Consider the following 16,572-nt stretch of genomic DNA (forward strand, 5'->3'; position numbering starts at 1 on the left):
AGTTATACTTCATTGGCTAGCTAACTTCACGTTGCTAACTTCTTCGTTGACTAGCTAACTTCAGGGTGTCGGTTTTTTGTGATGGTATGCGCGCGCATTGTAAAAATTTACTCATCATTTTTCCCCAAAAGAAGTATAACTTAAAAAAGTTTCTCAATCAGAGCTGCCTTCAAAAGCACTTGAATCCTGCAAATTATAAATATACTAACTGTTCCCCGCGGTTTCACATTAATTCCAGGAACAAATAGCCTATAGTCTTCTTCGATAAATGGGCTATCCAACAGAAATAGAATTTTTGAAATCAAGCCAGTAGCTCCAGATAATCGCGTATAAATAAACTTTTAAAATTTATAATAATTATGTAGTGTCATGGGATACCAGGTAGGAACGAAGTTCCTTCGGATGTATAGAAGCAACACAATTTGAAAAAAAAATGTTGAATTTTATATATATTTTCTAGTTCTTGATTTTTTTTTTTTAATTTTGTTGATTGGTTTTTAATTAAGTACATAAAAGTATTTAGGAAATTTAGTATTTTAGAAAATAACAAATATCGTATAATAAAATAAATCAAACAAAATAATAATAATAATAATAATTCAAACTAATAAGTAAAATAAAAAACATATATATTGCGTTATTTATTTTTGTCGACGGTATAAAATTACATAAATAATTTAAAAAAAAGTTTCTAGTAATATTTTAGTTTTACAAACGTCATATTATACAGTCGTGTAACTGATATAGATATGAAAATTTAGTATCAAGTATCAAGTAGTATAATTATTAACAATAATTTTTACGTGCTTGATATCGCAAAATGAACAGATTGTATTCAAATGTTTACGCGCCAACGGTCACAGCACTGGTTTGTGGCTGTTGCGCTGGCGGTTGCGGGTTCGATACCCTCAAGTGACAAACATTTGTATTGGCCATTGGGTGTTTGCCGTGGTTTGGTGTTTGTGCAGTCCTTGTGAGTTGTGAGTTTCCCCACCGCACATCGGAGAGCACGTTAAGCCGTCGGTCCCGGTTGTTATCATGTACACCTGATAGCGATCTTTACTCATACGAGAATATATCCGCCAACCTGCATTGGAGCCGTGTGGTGGATTAAGCTCTAGTCCTTCTCCTACATGAGGAAAGAGGCCTATGCCCAGCAGTGGGATATTACAGGCTTAATGTTTACGCAAATTTCAGTGATTATAATCAAAGACGCCTTACGTTTCAGATACTTTACAATAACCATGTAACGACATCTATCGCGCAACATACAAAACTACAGAAAAACTGACGTATGCTACATCGCGCTATCAGAGTTTTCAAAGTGATTGAGTATATATACAAGAACCCGACAACAACCGTCGGGCCATTAGCCCACCAGACACAACACCTGTCTGATTGGAGGATCCTCCCTTTTCGATGGCCGACGTGATTCCTTACACATTCCCAAAACCATGGTCAGGAGAGGACTAAAAAACTTAATAAGCCGCGATAAAATTCGTAATTATAATAAAATTAACAGGTTCATAAGCTCACGGTGGAAATATAATGTTAGACATTTACGATAATTTAAAAAAATGCCTAGAGATCGTTTAGCGTCGATATTCATATTATTAGATCGACTTCCGTTGGACCACATACGAGTTATTTTTATGTGTAATATTAAATAACATATAATGACCTCTAACACGTGTCGGTAGAATTTCCGTTGGTGTTTGTACCGGGTTGATGCCCTTCGAGGGTCTTTTACTCGTATACAACTTAGATTGGCAAACAAGCGTACGGCCCGCCTGATGGTAAGCGATTACCGTAGCCTATAGACGTCTGCGATACTACAAGCATCACAGGCGCGTTGCCAACCCTACCCCAAATTCCCCCGGGAGCTTTTTAACCGACTTCGAAAAAGGAAGGCGTTCTAAATTCGACTCCGTATTGTTTGTGTTACCTCGTAACTTTTTATACTTTTTTTTTACGTTTACGAAAAAATTATACCGTTACGAAATAAGTCATGTCATTTACTTTTAACATAAAGTTTAAATTCACTCACTATACTCAGTCCACAGAAACACCATAAAAAACCAATGTGCAGACCGCTCGACTAAATTAAACCTTACGAAATGTAACTCTTTCTATCTTCACTAACATATCTCTCTCTCAACTTCCGTTCGCCACGCCCGATCAGTTTCCGTAACGCGTCACGCAACCAGCTTACTCCCCAAGTCAAACGTAAAGAAGTTTAAAGTTTTACTTAAATAATAACCATAGTTCATATAAGTGTAACGTTCAAGTGATTTTGAGAAACTCGTACGAGAATAGAATTTAAAAAAAAAATCTTGTTCCATAGATAACAAAAAAAAAAAACAAAGCGCCATAGACGCTCAAGCGCTCAACGGTCGAACGCCATATTTTTTCTATAGCATTAATCCCACGCACAGATGAATCACTTAGCTTGACACGCGGTCTCACATCCCCATTATACTAAGCAAGTTTGAACTCAAAAACAAAAATTACTATTGAAGATGGCTGTATGAATCACTTTTTAACCGACTTAAAAAAATATGTTTTTAAGTTTTTTACTACATTTACCGATTCTGAAGATTTTTTTAAATCAAAAGCTGGTACTCTGTCGTGTTGTCACATTTAAATTAAATCGATTTATTATATTATCTGACAAGTACTTTTTGAGCTATCCGTAATTATGCGTATTTACTTGATTAGTTTTTTCGTCTACCCTCGTTGTATTACTTGTCGAACAGAAGTTGAAAGGGAGGTATAAGTTAGTGCAGATAGAAAGAGAGTTACGATTCGTAAGTTTTACTTCAGTCGTGTGGTCTGAAACACAATTACGAATGGTCATTGTACAAATTAAAATTATATCAATTTCTGTTTTTTTTTTTATCCAAATCGATCGGCAAACAAGTGTACAGCTTACCTGGTTGTAAGCGATTACCGTAGCTTATAGACGCCTGCAACACCAGTAGCATCGCAAACGCGTTGCGACTCTATCACCAATTCCCCCCAGGAGCCTAGCCTTTGATACATTAACTATCGTTAAAAGTGAAGCTACCGTCAATTCTCAATGTGAATTCTGGTGAGAAGAATCGATAAGAAACTGCTAAGTTACTCGATAACAAAGAAATCCATCCCGATAAATTTAGTCATGTCATATGAAATATAGCATACAGACAAAACGATATTTTTGTTAGTAGATGAGAACCATTTATATAAAAAGTACGCCCAGTCATATAGGGCACAAGATCGCATTCCTAGGCATCCTGAATAGGATACCTAATGAGGAAGTAAGACTGCATAGTTTTTAATGACGCTCGCCTCATATGGCAGAGACATTAGTATTTTGTACTATACTGATTTTATCATACAAGCCTTTGACCGTGTCTTCGTTCGTATGGAAATTTTCATATTATATCATAAATTAACTGAGGTGGGATATCGACTGGTGATGTACCTCGACCTCGAAGTTCCTGTGAGTCAGGTGGAGCTCTTGGAGTGGTCCTCGTGTAACTTAACTAATTAATAAATACTCGTATAGTTATGATTACGATTCTTGTTTCCAGTGTGGTTTTAATTACCCGTTACATAATTTTTACGCCCCATCCCACACTCCCTATGTTAGTCCTCTGCCCAAGGGTTGGCAGAAAGAGATCGCTGTATTAGCGATAAGGCCGCCTGTTGCAACTGATGCCACTTTTATTTTCTCGTATCATTAATTTGTCATATTGTTGAAACTGTGGCGACATCTATCCCGCGACTACGAACTACGTAACTAGAAAAAATCTGACGTATCCTACTTCGCGCTATCAAAGTTATCAAAGTGATTGAGTATATATACCCGACAACAACCGTTGAGGCGTTAGCCCACCAGACACAACACCCGCCTGGTTAGAGGATCCTCCCTTTTCTATGGCGGACGAGGAACTGAACATCCTGTTCCTCATACACCTCCTCCAAAAAACCTTGTATCGGTAGGCGAAAGTGTAACTAATATATATTTTAACCGACATCGAAAACAAAATACAACACCCACCACCTTTCGATTTAAAAAAATCATCGAAATCGTTCCACCCAGTCAAAACTTCTAATGCAACATATTAAAAAAAAAATACAATTGAATTTAAAACCTCCTTCTTAGAACCTTCTTTGAAGTCTGTCAAAAATAGATCCTAATACGTCATCGAACCTACCACCGGTACTACACGCACCGCTACACCACAACGGCTGTATGTTAACTAGTGCAACGTAAAGGCTAAAGGACGTTATGCAAACGTTAACGGCGCGTCATGGTCCGCGGTTACGGGTTTAAACGACGTGGACTGGAAAAAGAGGGGATGGGGGGTTTTTACGCGTAATATTTGTCCTGTTGTACGTTGTTTTTTTGAAGTTATACTTCTTTACGCGCGTGATTGGGGAGTAAGCTGGTGAATGCGTGATGAGTTACGGAAAGTGTGATCAGGCGAAACGAACGGAAGTTGAAAGGGATATACAGGATTACTTGTGATTCGATACATTCCTTTAAGGGCATGATAGTACATACCATAAGCTATGAATTTAATCCTATATTGCCTTATACAATATGTTGAAAAAAAACCAGAATTTCGACTTCAAAAGTCAATTTTTAAAAAAATGTTAATTTTTTTTTTCCTTTTTGCTTTTGGTACTGAGACCACGTGCCAATTCATTTTTAAAACAAATAAAACGGCGAAACTTGCAATGGTTTCGCCACAAAATCAAGGTAGTGAAGATAGGAAGAGAGAGTTACGTTTTGTATATTACTGTGCAGGAAATTAAAGAAGTTTTACTTCAGTCGTGACGTCTATTCACAATTGTTTTTTTAACCGACTTCCAAAAAAGGAGGAGGTTCTCAATTCGACTGTATTTTTTTTTTTTTTTCTTCTTCAAATTGTTCAGAGCTTTGAAAGGAAACGAAGATGGGCTTTAAATGTTTTTCTATTATTTATTTTTTTTACCAGTTTACCCTAAAGTTGGAATAACTAAAGTTGGTTACGTTTTTCATATAGATGTATGTGGGTATATACAGATTTTGCAGACATACAAATTTCTCTAATTTTCCCAACTTTTTCCTAACAAACATATTAATTTTATAAAAATTATTAATTGCTACGTAAGGACCGATTTTTCATCATCACCAACATCTTCCTCTATTCTAACTTTACTTTAAAAAATAATAATAAATATAAATAAACTATTATATATCACTAATTAATATAATAAACAAATATACATTATGCAATTAAAAGTATGGCGGACAACACGATAAAAATCGTCGAAAACTAATATCGAAGTTAGCTGCGCGTGCGCACGATCGATAGCAACCCCCGCAGGTCGTTGAACCCAGGGTAGCGCACCCCTCGGTCATTATAGTTTCATGTTGCTAGTTCATACACATACATACATACTGTTACTACGTTTCTTTGCAATCTTTTTATAGTAAACTAGCTAACCCCGCAAACGTTGTTTTGCCGTATATTAAGGGTATGAAAAATAGATGTTGGCTAATTCTCAGACCTACCCGATATGCACACAAAATTTCATAAAATCGGTCCAGCCATTTCGGAGGAGTATTGTAACTTACATTGTGACACGAGAATTTTATATACATATAAGATTTAAAATATTGTTCATTATGGAAATTTACCAACCCGCCTGCCCAGCGTGGTGACTATGGGCAAAACACATGAGTTTACGTTATTTTTGGCGTAAACTTGTGGAGGCCTATGTCCAGCAGTGGACTGTATAGGCTGTAATGATGCTGGATAATGCTGATGGCAATTTAAAAATTTTTAGTTGATTTGATTTTTTTTCGTTAATCGTTAATTGTGTATCACCTTATGGCGAAATCAATATTGTCATTTGCGATCAATAAATAATTATGCGTATTTGATTATTTTTTTTTTTACTTTTTTACTACTTACGTTGATGTTGATGTCAACGAAGTTTTTTTTTTTCGTTTGCAAGCAAACACAATTATATTTAGTTTGTGTTAAACGAAAAAAAAAAAAAAAGAATTCATTCCGGTGCTTGTGTTCGGAATTTAACGCGTACATATATTTCGGATAGTTATCAAAAAATAAAAAAAAATCGAAAAATTATCATTTAAATAACTTCCAAGGAGTTTCAAATTAAAAAAAAAAACTATTTAAAATTCATTACAAAGAAAGATAATTTCGCAATAGCTTTTAGCAATTTAAGATATCATAAATATTATCTTTTGAACAATAAAAATAAATAAATTGTCTATACCCTCAAAATGGACGAATAGGGGTGAGTGACACCTGCTTGTGGGGTACTCTGAAATTAAACTATGAAAAGCTAATGTATTCCCTATTTTTAATGACATAGAACTTAAATTTCTTTGTATTGATTAATCTGTATTGTTTGTTTATTGATTTACATCTCGATAGACCCTCGATCTTTATTATGACCTATTCTTATAAAACAGGCCTTTTTATATACATTATTTCGTTTTTATAAAAACTGTAAAGGACATCGTGTTCTATATATATGATAACGGCCTATTATTCTTCTAAAGCAGGCTGTATTTACTTTTTTTTTTAATGGGAAGTATTGCCAATTATTCCGTGCACAATCTACATTCCGAAATTTTAATATAAATAATTAATTGAAAGTAATATGGTTAGAACTTTTTCGATCACCAACCCGCCTGCCCAGCGCAGCGTGGTGACTATGGGCAACACACATGAGTTCACGCCATTTTTGGCACAAACTTGTGGAGGCCTACGTCCAGCAGTCGACTGTATCAGGCTGAAGTGTGTGAATGTAATTGAGAACCTCCTTTTTTGAAGTTAGTTAAAAAAAGATCACAATTAATAGTTCCCTACATTATTTTTCTGTTATTGTTCAGCTCTCAGAGTTTTAAAATAAATAATTTTCTAAAATAACAGTAGCCTAAGTTACTCGTTATTACATCAGCTATCTGCCAGTGAAAGTTCCCTCAAAATCTGTCCAGCCGTTTCAGAGATTAGCCGGAACAAACAGACAGACAGACAAAAATTGTAAAAAATGTTATTTTTGTATATGTACCGTGTATACATCCATATTCATTTAGTAAAAAGCGGTTATTTTAATATTACAAACAGACCTCCAATTTTATTTATTTGTATAGATTACGTACCAAGTCGGAGCCGGTATCAAGATAATTACCTGCCATCTAATGTCGCTAAGACATCTTAAGCTTCTTTGGAAAGCACATAATCTGAGACTTCCTTTCAGAAGATAAGTAACTATTCTGAGAACATGCCGTATGTTTAGAACTTCAAATGCCTTAAACAGGGGTCTGATAAATTCCTGTTTCACCGATTCCTGTTAACGCTATTTGACGGACTACGGTTATCCGGCGGATAAAGTTTTTGATATATTGTTTTCTACCAACGAACTCCACTATATGAGACATGTTTATTCGCACTTGTGGCTTTTTTTTTTTTGATATCGCAGGGTAACCCATTTACGGGTGATATCCAGGATGCCCGGGTAGGCATTCCTAGACCGTATGTCGGCTTAGCACTTGGGGGTGCACTACCGACCAAAACCCCTGCGGGAGCCTTCAGCCGCTTTAATTGGAGGGTCCCGGAACTGCAGGCAACAGGATCCCTCCAGCGACAGGCTGGCCTCGGCGAAAAGACCAGACTTCTCCTCCATGGGACTGTCCGGCTCACCTCTGAACAATCCCGACGACGCCATGTCTAGCTGGACCGGGTTCCCATCCCGGCCCGACATGGGCACAGGGGCGTTACTGGAGACGCATTAAGTAGCGCCTCCTACGCACCCCCGTTCGTCGCCTGCGGCGCACTTGTGGCTTAAGATAAATGTTATCAGTCAATAAAACAGATCTTACATTATTCAACAGCCCCTAACTAAAAGCCCATTTCACTTCCTGATAAAGCCTATCAGCAACTTAACTGAAAGATAAATTTTTAACAATCAAAGCCAGATCTTACATTATTCAACGGCCCCTAACTAAAAGCCCATTTCACTTCTTGATAAAGCCTATCAGCAACTTAACTGACAGATAAATTTTTAACAATCAAAGCCCCTAATCCTCAATGAAATCGAAACTACAACGAAACAGAGAGTCAGTAGTAATCACACGCTAGAGTAAGTTTAATACAAAAAAATACTTTTTTCAAATAACTGTAATCTTTCAAGCGAGACGGTACAAAAACATCGACCTTTGGTGGTTAACGTAAATATTAGAACGTACCGGTTGGATAGTAATCGTGTGTTGTTATACAGCCTAGTCAGTTTAATGACGAATTTGTTGATTTCAATTTGTTACTGAATTGAATTCTCGAGTTTTTTTTTTTTTTTTGGAACGAAACCCTAGCCGGCAAAAACGTCTGCAACTTAAAAAAAAAAGCGTAAGATAGTTATGTATAGTCTGTGTATGATGGCTATACAGAGTCTAATGTATAGTCTACGTGATGACTGTTACTATTATTGCAGTTTGTTATTATTATTAAACCATTCGATAATTATTATATATTTTTATAAATCGTGGTAAATAAAACAATTTTATAGTTTTTATTATTTTTTTTTTATCGTAATAAAATAATTAATTTTCTTTATACGTCGAATAGAACTTGAAATTAATATTTTATAATAAGGAACTTCGTTGCTATCTGGTATCCCATGACACCATGGGTGTTATTATTATTGCGTTTTAATTATGAGTCATATCGTAATTTGTTTATCGCCTATATGCTTCATTATTTAAGAATAAGAAGCGTTTGTTAGTAAAGATTTTTTAAGATAGAAAAATTACGTTTCTGAATTGACGATCCTTTCGAGTTACATTCATTACTTCGAAATCACAAGTCATAGTACGATATATTACAGCCTATAATCTTCTTTATTTGATAGGCTTTTTCAATTAATAGAGATATTAACATACATTATTTGTTGTTTTATTATATAATTGAGACGATTTTAATAAAACTGAAATTTGCACTTAGAACTTTTTTTTATTGGAGTGAAACGCACGCTTGGCTTGGGGAGTGAGCTGGTGAATGCGTGACGAGGGCGTTACGAAAAGTGTGATTGGGCGAGGCGAACGGAAGTTGAGAGGAAGATATGTTACATGGAGCTTAAGAAGTTTTACTTCAGTCGTGTGGTCTAAAGCACATTCGTTTTTTTAATAATTTAATTTTTATAAGTATCGTATAAACACTAGTATAGATGAAAACATATCCCATAAAGGCGTACGTTATAAAAGGGACGATGTTTTTTTTTTTTAATAATTTCATAGTGATTCGGCACCGGATTGAACCAACCGAAACCGGTTTGAACCGGTTGTCTATCTTGATGTTACATTCCTCTAAACCTACTGAGATCTTACGTAATTGTACTACATTTTTTTTACCGACTGCGAGACGCAAGGGAGGGTAATGTGTTTATTTACGATTAACAAATAACGAGGTTGTGGATAACGCTATTTGACGGATGACAATATCCAACAAATAAGTTTTTAATATATTTTTGATGGATGTTTTATTAAATAATTTGGAAATTAAAAAGGTCTTTCGACAGCCCTGGACGAAAGCTTCCTGTGATGGCTTAATCTGCGAGTGGAGCGGGGTCAATTGCTTATATCCTTCTAACGAATAGACACTTAAATAGCTAACGTTCAAGTGGAGAATTCAGGTCATACAAGTTATTACGAATACTTACTAGGATTTTGACTAAAATTGTACTTTTTTAACTGACTTCAAAATCTAAAATTAGATTTTACCTTGATTCGAGTAGGCTTCAAACGCACCTTTTGCCGTTATTATATTAATTTTAATTAATTATTCATTTATATTTAAAGTGTAGCCACCGATTCGGAATGTAGATTCTGGAGAGTAGAATCGGCAAGTAACTCAGCAGTTATTTAAACGTGTTTTAATATAAAATTAGGTATGGCTTGGATGACAGCTCTACTGTTCCACACATCTTTATCATTCGTATACGTTTGAACCTATATTTACAAAAGTCCGTTAACAAATTTAAACAAATAATTCGTTTAATGTTTTGAAAGTCGAAGCTTTCTATTTACGTTCGAATTATGAAAATCTCGACGACGTTCGAAATTTGAATATTTAACCGTCAACGGATATAGAGACGTTGGAACTGAGACGAGTTTGAATTAGCTTTTTTTCTCTCCTTCGGCCAGTATCTTTTTGTAATGAAAAAAGGTTTTATAGTAATGTTTTTATTTTTTAAGACACGTGGACACAGGAAACGTAGATTGAATTTAACTATAAACCGTCGGAGACATTTGAATTTGAACTAACGCGCGAACTAAGTTGTTTCTTTTTTTCTAAAATCTTTTTGGTCAGTATCGTTCTAAAATTAAATGATTTTTAATGTTTTGTTTTTTTTAGAATTTTTTACATATGATCAAATTTTTTATTCGTTTATCTTTATATCTTTTTTCTGCCAATTAAAAAATATGAAACACTATTATTACAATGTATAAACATTAAACGGAAGCACGATGTCTTGCAGATGTTGAACAATTAGAAGCTTCAATTAATCCTAATGATACTTAAAAAGACGAACGCTAGTGACTGCTGGAGATTTTAAGAAAATAATTTTTATTATTGACTAGCTCTTACCTACAACTTTGCTTGTTAATTTAGTATATTTTTATCTATTGTATACTAATACGTAGGCTGGATGAGGATTGTGAGAAACCGGGATGTCTGGCGCGAACTTATATGTATGGCGGATATATATCAATAGCCGGTAATAAGCTTTGATTTTGTATATCCACTCTATGTATACAATATTGATAAATTGTGTTTGTATTCAAACAAAACGAAACGCTGTGTGATTACGGCATTAAAGAATATAGCCACCCCCTCTCTTCCCGTACGTGTCGTAAGAGGCGACTAAGGGCTAACACAGTTCCACTACCACCTTCGAACTTAAAAAGCCGACCGATGGCGGGATAACTATCCAACTGCTGGCTTTGAAATACACAGGCCGAAGACGGGCAGCGTCTTCGGTGCGACAAAACCAGCCCTGCGGTCACCAAACCGCCTGCCCAGCGTGGCGCCATTTTTGGCGCAACTTGTGGAGGCCTATGTCCAGTAGTGGACTGCGATAGGCTGAAGTGAAGTGATGATTCAAACAAAAAATAAACCGACCCCAATTTACATCGACAAGTATACATTATTTAAGATAACTCAAAAAGTATTCGACTGATCTCGGATCAAATTTGGATGGGACCAGTGAAACGCACCGCCTTTCGATAAAAAAAAACGAGCGTGCGTTAGACCTGACTGAAGTGAAACTTACGGAACGAAACTATCTCTTTCTATCTTCACTAACTTATATCTCCCTCTCAACCTCCGTTCGCCTCACTCGATCACACTTTTCGTAACGTTCTGGTCACGCATTCACCAGCTTACTCCCCAAGATAAGCGTGCGTAAAGAAGTTGTACTTCAAAATATAATCGAAATCAGTCCACCCAGTCAAACGTTCTGAGGTAACACACATTAAAACACAGTTCAATTGAGAACCACCTCTTTTTTTTAAGTCAGTTAAAAATAGACCAATTCATGTTTGTGGTGTATAACAATGCGCCCGTATATTTTTAACAATAAAAGAAGGTTCGGTGTTGAGACAAAATAGTTCCTATTATATTGGTAGTAAAGGTCAAAATTTTTAGGTTGTTTTTTTTTTAAATTGAAAATGAACAGATTCTAAAATTGTGTGGTTGGTATATTGCTCAGGTGTAACAAGGAGTATATTTATGTAATATGTATTACTAGCTGAACTGGCTCAACTTCGTGGCGCCATATTTTTTTTTTAATTTGGCGTAAAAATTTATTTACTAATGATTTGAACAAGGTATAAAAATCGAAATAAAATATAGTTAAGTTATATAATTAAGCTGGCCAGTTACATATCTGTGCACAATTTCATTAGAATCGGTCCAGTCGTTTCGGACATAGCCCGGACGAACATCAGTACACGAAATTTTGTACATAGACAGACTAGCTGATATATTTTCTGAAGAAAAAAAAGCGTTACGAAAAGTGTGATCGGGCGAGGCGAACGAAGCAAGAGAGAGGTGCGAGCACACATTTTTTGTCCCTAAAGTTTAGCCAGTTACATTTCGTATATCGAAGACACAGTGTAGGCCTATTGTGTAGAAGTTTTACTGCAGTCGTGTGGTCTAAAGCACACTCGTTTTATTTTTTCGTGAATACATATTTTCCTTCTTTATTAACTTTCATTCATACAAAGTTTGTGCTGGCAGTAACGAACACAGAAAAAAAATATTAAAAATCGAGTGTACGTAAAAAAAAAAAAAAAAACTATTCAAATAGTCTCGCCTTCGAATCGTCATCTAATAGTAATGTACACGCGTACGTTTCGGCATTTTGTTTATATTTATACAGATACAACATGGCGAGTCTATATATAAAAATCAATCGCTGTTCGTTTGTATCGCTAATAATCGAGACTAGGCAGGACTGGCTTGGCTAATTTCGATCTTGAAATATTTCTGGAAGTTCACGGAAGGTTTAAACGGTGTGTAATATAAATAATATGTAAAATAGTAAAAACGACAATTTACTTTTAGTTTCTAGCTGTGTGTAACATTTGATGTACTTAATTGACAAGACTTTTTAGTCCATATTTTTCACAAACATACGTAGGTGTTACGAAGTTCAGCAGGTCATCTTGTATATATATATATTTGTACATTTGACAGACTAAAGATTAGGAATGTCATTTCGGCGTATATTACGTCATACGCTGAACATTGAAAACAGGAAACAATGGGATTTTGTTGAGAATAACAATGGAACTATTATATTATATACCTATATATGTACAAGACTAATGAATTTACGTAGTTTTACTTATTAAAATCAAAGTAAATATTTTGAATTATTTGAATCCCGTGTAACGATAAAAAGCATTTATATTTAACTTGTATAAATATTTATCATGTGATGGGATCGAACCTACTATCGCCATTCACAATGCTAAACAAGTCATTGTGACCACTGCGATAGTCTCGTAAAATTTTATTTTATTCAATACTTTGAGAGCTTTTGAATTGTAATTGTGCACATTATTACAAACTTAAAACGCCATTTGGTCACAATAAAATAAAATTATTTGTTATCGATAAACAACAACCTTACAAAATAACGCCCCGGTTATACATCATCATAAAAAAAAAAAACTTTGAAAAAAGAACAATAGTTTTTTAACAGTTCTAGAAAAACAATATAGCCACAGATTACTAAAAAGTTGCTACATAAAAGGTACCTTAGAAATCTGCCATAAATGAAATAATGGAATTTGTTGTTGAAGGCGAATAATACCTATATATGTACTTTTGTATGACAACAGGTAAATAAATTAATCATACATATAATAAAAATGTAACGGGCCGCTGTCTGTACATTTAGGATATATGAGAAAAAGTATTATTGGGACCTTCATCAACGCAAATAGCACCCAAAGCAATGATTATCAGAATTGTTGTCAGTTTTGTCTGTGCGTTTGTGCACGCTAATCTCAGAAACGGTTTATCCGATTTATATGTGGTTTTTACTTATATATTGTGGCAAGCTTAGCTTAACATTTAGTGTTTGTTTCATGTCAATCGGTTCATAAATAAAAAAGTTATGTCAGTTTAAAGAATCAAGTTGAACATGTAAAGTCACTATTCCACGTGGACGAAGTCGCGAGCACAGCTAGTAAATAAAATAAATTCTTTATTGGACCAAATACCATAGCCAAATAGGTACTATACAATTGATTGATTGGTTTAATGGATACTGTACAAGTTCATAATCCGCCAAACTGTATGACAGTTTATCGGCGGAATTAATGCTTGTCGATGTATTATACAAATTCAATTATTTTTTTTTTGGGAAACATGCCATTAGTTTTATTGTTATACCTTTTAGCTTATCATAACTTTGCTATGAAATGGTCATATACCTGTTCGAGGTAACTCGAGATAACAAACAAAAATGGCGGTAACACAAACACGAATTAATATTTTAAATATTAACACTAATTTATTATACTTTCAACACTAATATTTACTTTATTTACAATATTAATTTTCCATTATTTTAGCATACAGAAAGTTACTTTACAGCTCTTTACGAGTAATTTACACGGTCTACAATAAGATAACCCGTTACGCGATCCTTTACAGCGCTTTCGAGCGCTTGATTTAACAAAAGAAAAAGTCAATAGTTAGCTTCAAGCTTTTCATCATTTAAAAAAACGAGACAATTATATTTTGAACAGAAAAGAATACAAAATACTCTGTAAAACTGCGAAACGTGCACAAATTCGACTTAAGTACGTGACGACCGCGTTCCCGCCAATCGATTATCTGTCTCACTCCCACTCAATCACATTTCGCATGTGGGAAAAAGACAACAATATAAACATAAATCAGCCATTACGATAACGACGAAAATAATATATTTTTTGAATTTAGAACAACATTATCTCTCATTGAGAAATTTTTAGCTCTTGTTTCAATGATCGTTCTTTATCAGTTACTTAATTTCGAATTTAGAATTTCACTTTCGTTCCGATGAAATGAAAACTTTCGCGCGCGAATCAACTTTTTTTTTCCGCTCTCAGCAAAGAGGTTATCATACTTTTTCTATGTCCCAAGGTCTTAACGTAATGTTGAGCTTAAGATATTTAATATACAAACTTTTTGCTGTAATCTCTGCGGTTATTTTATCTATTTTTATATCGTTGTAAATCCTTCTTTGATATACCTTTTTATAGGCGTGGTAACTTTTAACAGTCATTATGTAAAACCCAAATGATATTGAAACGAGTATTGCTGTTCTTAAAAGTATATTTTAAATTGAATCTAAGATAAATGAGACAGTATATGGATATTGTATTGAAATTAAAAAAAAAACCTTTTTTCAATATACCTATTCAGGTACATATTTTAGCGTTTACTAATATTATAGTACAAGTTTGTAGACATTTGCATGTTATATTTTAAAGTTATGTTACATATAAATTTATATGAAGTTTAAGTAAATAATATACTTAGTCAAAATGTCTTTACCGTGAACATCAAATACATTATTGAAAGATTATAATAAATCAAAAGTACTTTTTCTTAGTTAAAATGTAAAATAAATTTTTAACAAAGTTTTTTTAGTTAAGAACGTACACTAACTATTATATCATAAGCTTGAAAGTATAAAATTATACGTTAAATAGTATTTAAAAGCTACGTATATGATTATTTATAGTTACATTACAAAAGTATAAAAAAAATAATTGGAAAAAGTTATTAATTACGATATAATTATAATTAAAATGTTAAAATAAAGATATATTTTAAAATATATGAAATATTTAATAACTTAAAATTGTAATTATTAGAAGTTTGTAGTTCGAATATTTTATATATTTTAAAAATTATTAATATTTATCTTACTTCTGGTAACAAGCAATAAAGTTAATGTAATGTTAATTTATTGTTAACTTCTAAATATTGTATCAATAACACTAAAACTAATATTATATAAATCTACATACCCAGAACACTGGCAGCCTATTTCACAGCTATTACTGTTAGCTCCCCACATTTTTTTTTATAAAAAAAAACCACAGTTTTTGCACGACACAAGTCACAATATCATTATAATCCAAACTTTTAGAGATAAGACAGAGCTACGAATGACTATTCTCTGCGACGGGCCGAAAATGACTGACCGATCTTGTTCCCCAAACGGTCCCTATGCTTCCCGCCACCCCACCATCGACGGGATTGTAAACACTATGCCTGGTATTTCTACTATTGTGGTAGCTTATTGTCTATGTTACGATTATTCGAATGTTAGAAGTTATATACGATAAGTTTAAATATTATTATGATTAATAAACTGAGGCTATTTTTAATAATTTAGTTTAACATGATTTTTAAGGATTAACTATAGTAAAGATTTGTTTTAAATTTCAAACTCGTTTAGTATAATACAAGTAAAAAAAGATGGGTGTGATTTTATTTACTTTGTTAATTAATAATTTCAGTGTTCTAATTTTAAAGCATATCATACCTTTTAGTAAACATTTAATTAACCTTTTTAATTTGAAACATTTTATATGATGGTGTCATGAGGTTGTACCTAAACCACCAAAACTACCTACCAAACCTAAACTACCAAATGAAATAAAAATAAGTGAAAACCTTTCTATATAAAAAGTAAATTAAAACAATATATACTTGAAATATAATGTATAAATAAACATTAAACACAAATGAATAAATATAACAAATAAACAAAAAAAAAATGATCACAACAAAAAATTACTCATAAAGTTGCACATTATCTTATCAAACTACCTAAGATCAAACGAAAACACAAACTAAACCATGTTCGCATTAAGAGCCATTTCACAATTTTACGCTCTGCAAGTTTAGGTAAATTTGGTCGCATCGCGCGAATCGTACGAGCCGCGCGATCTTTGTGCTAGTAAGTATAGTGTGACAACCAAAAGACCATCTT

General features: G+C 33.8%; 1 protein-coding gene across 1 annotated transcript in view; it reads right to left on the reverse strand.

The window, feature by feature from the left end:
- The window catches only part of LOC123666234 (M-phase inducer phosphatase-like), a 36,255-nt gene extending 20,485 nt beyond the window's left edge, over positions 1 to 15,770 (reverse strand). Inside the window, exon 1 of the mRNA XM_045600414.1 lies at positions 15,602 to 15,770. Coding sequence (XP_045456370.1) covers positions 15,602 to 15,651 — 50 coding nt within the window. The 5' untranslated portion in view covers positions 15,652 to 15,770. The remainder of the gene's footprint in view (positions 1 to 15,601) is intronic.
- Positions 15,771 to 16,572: the final 802 nt, after the last annotated feature.

This window comes from Melitaea cinxia, chromosome 25 (assembly GCF_905220565.1).
Source record: "Melitaea cinxia chromosome 25, ilMelCinx1.1, whole genome shotgun sequence".
Classification (NCBI taxonomy): domain Eukaryota; kingdom Metazoa; phylum Arthropoda; class Insecta; order Lepidoptera; family Nymphalidae; genus Melitaea; species Melitaea cinxia.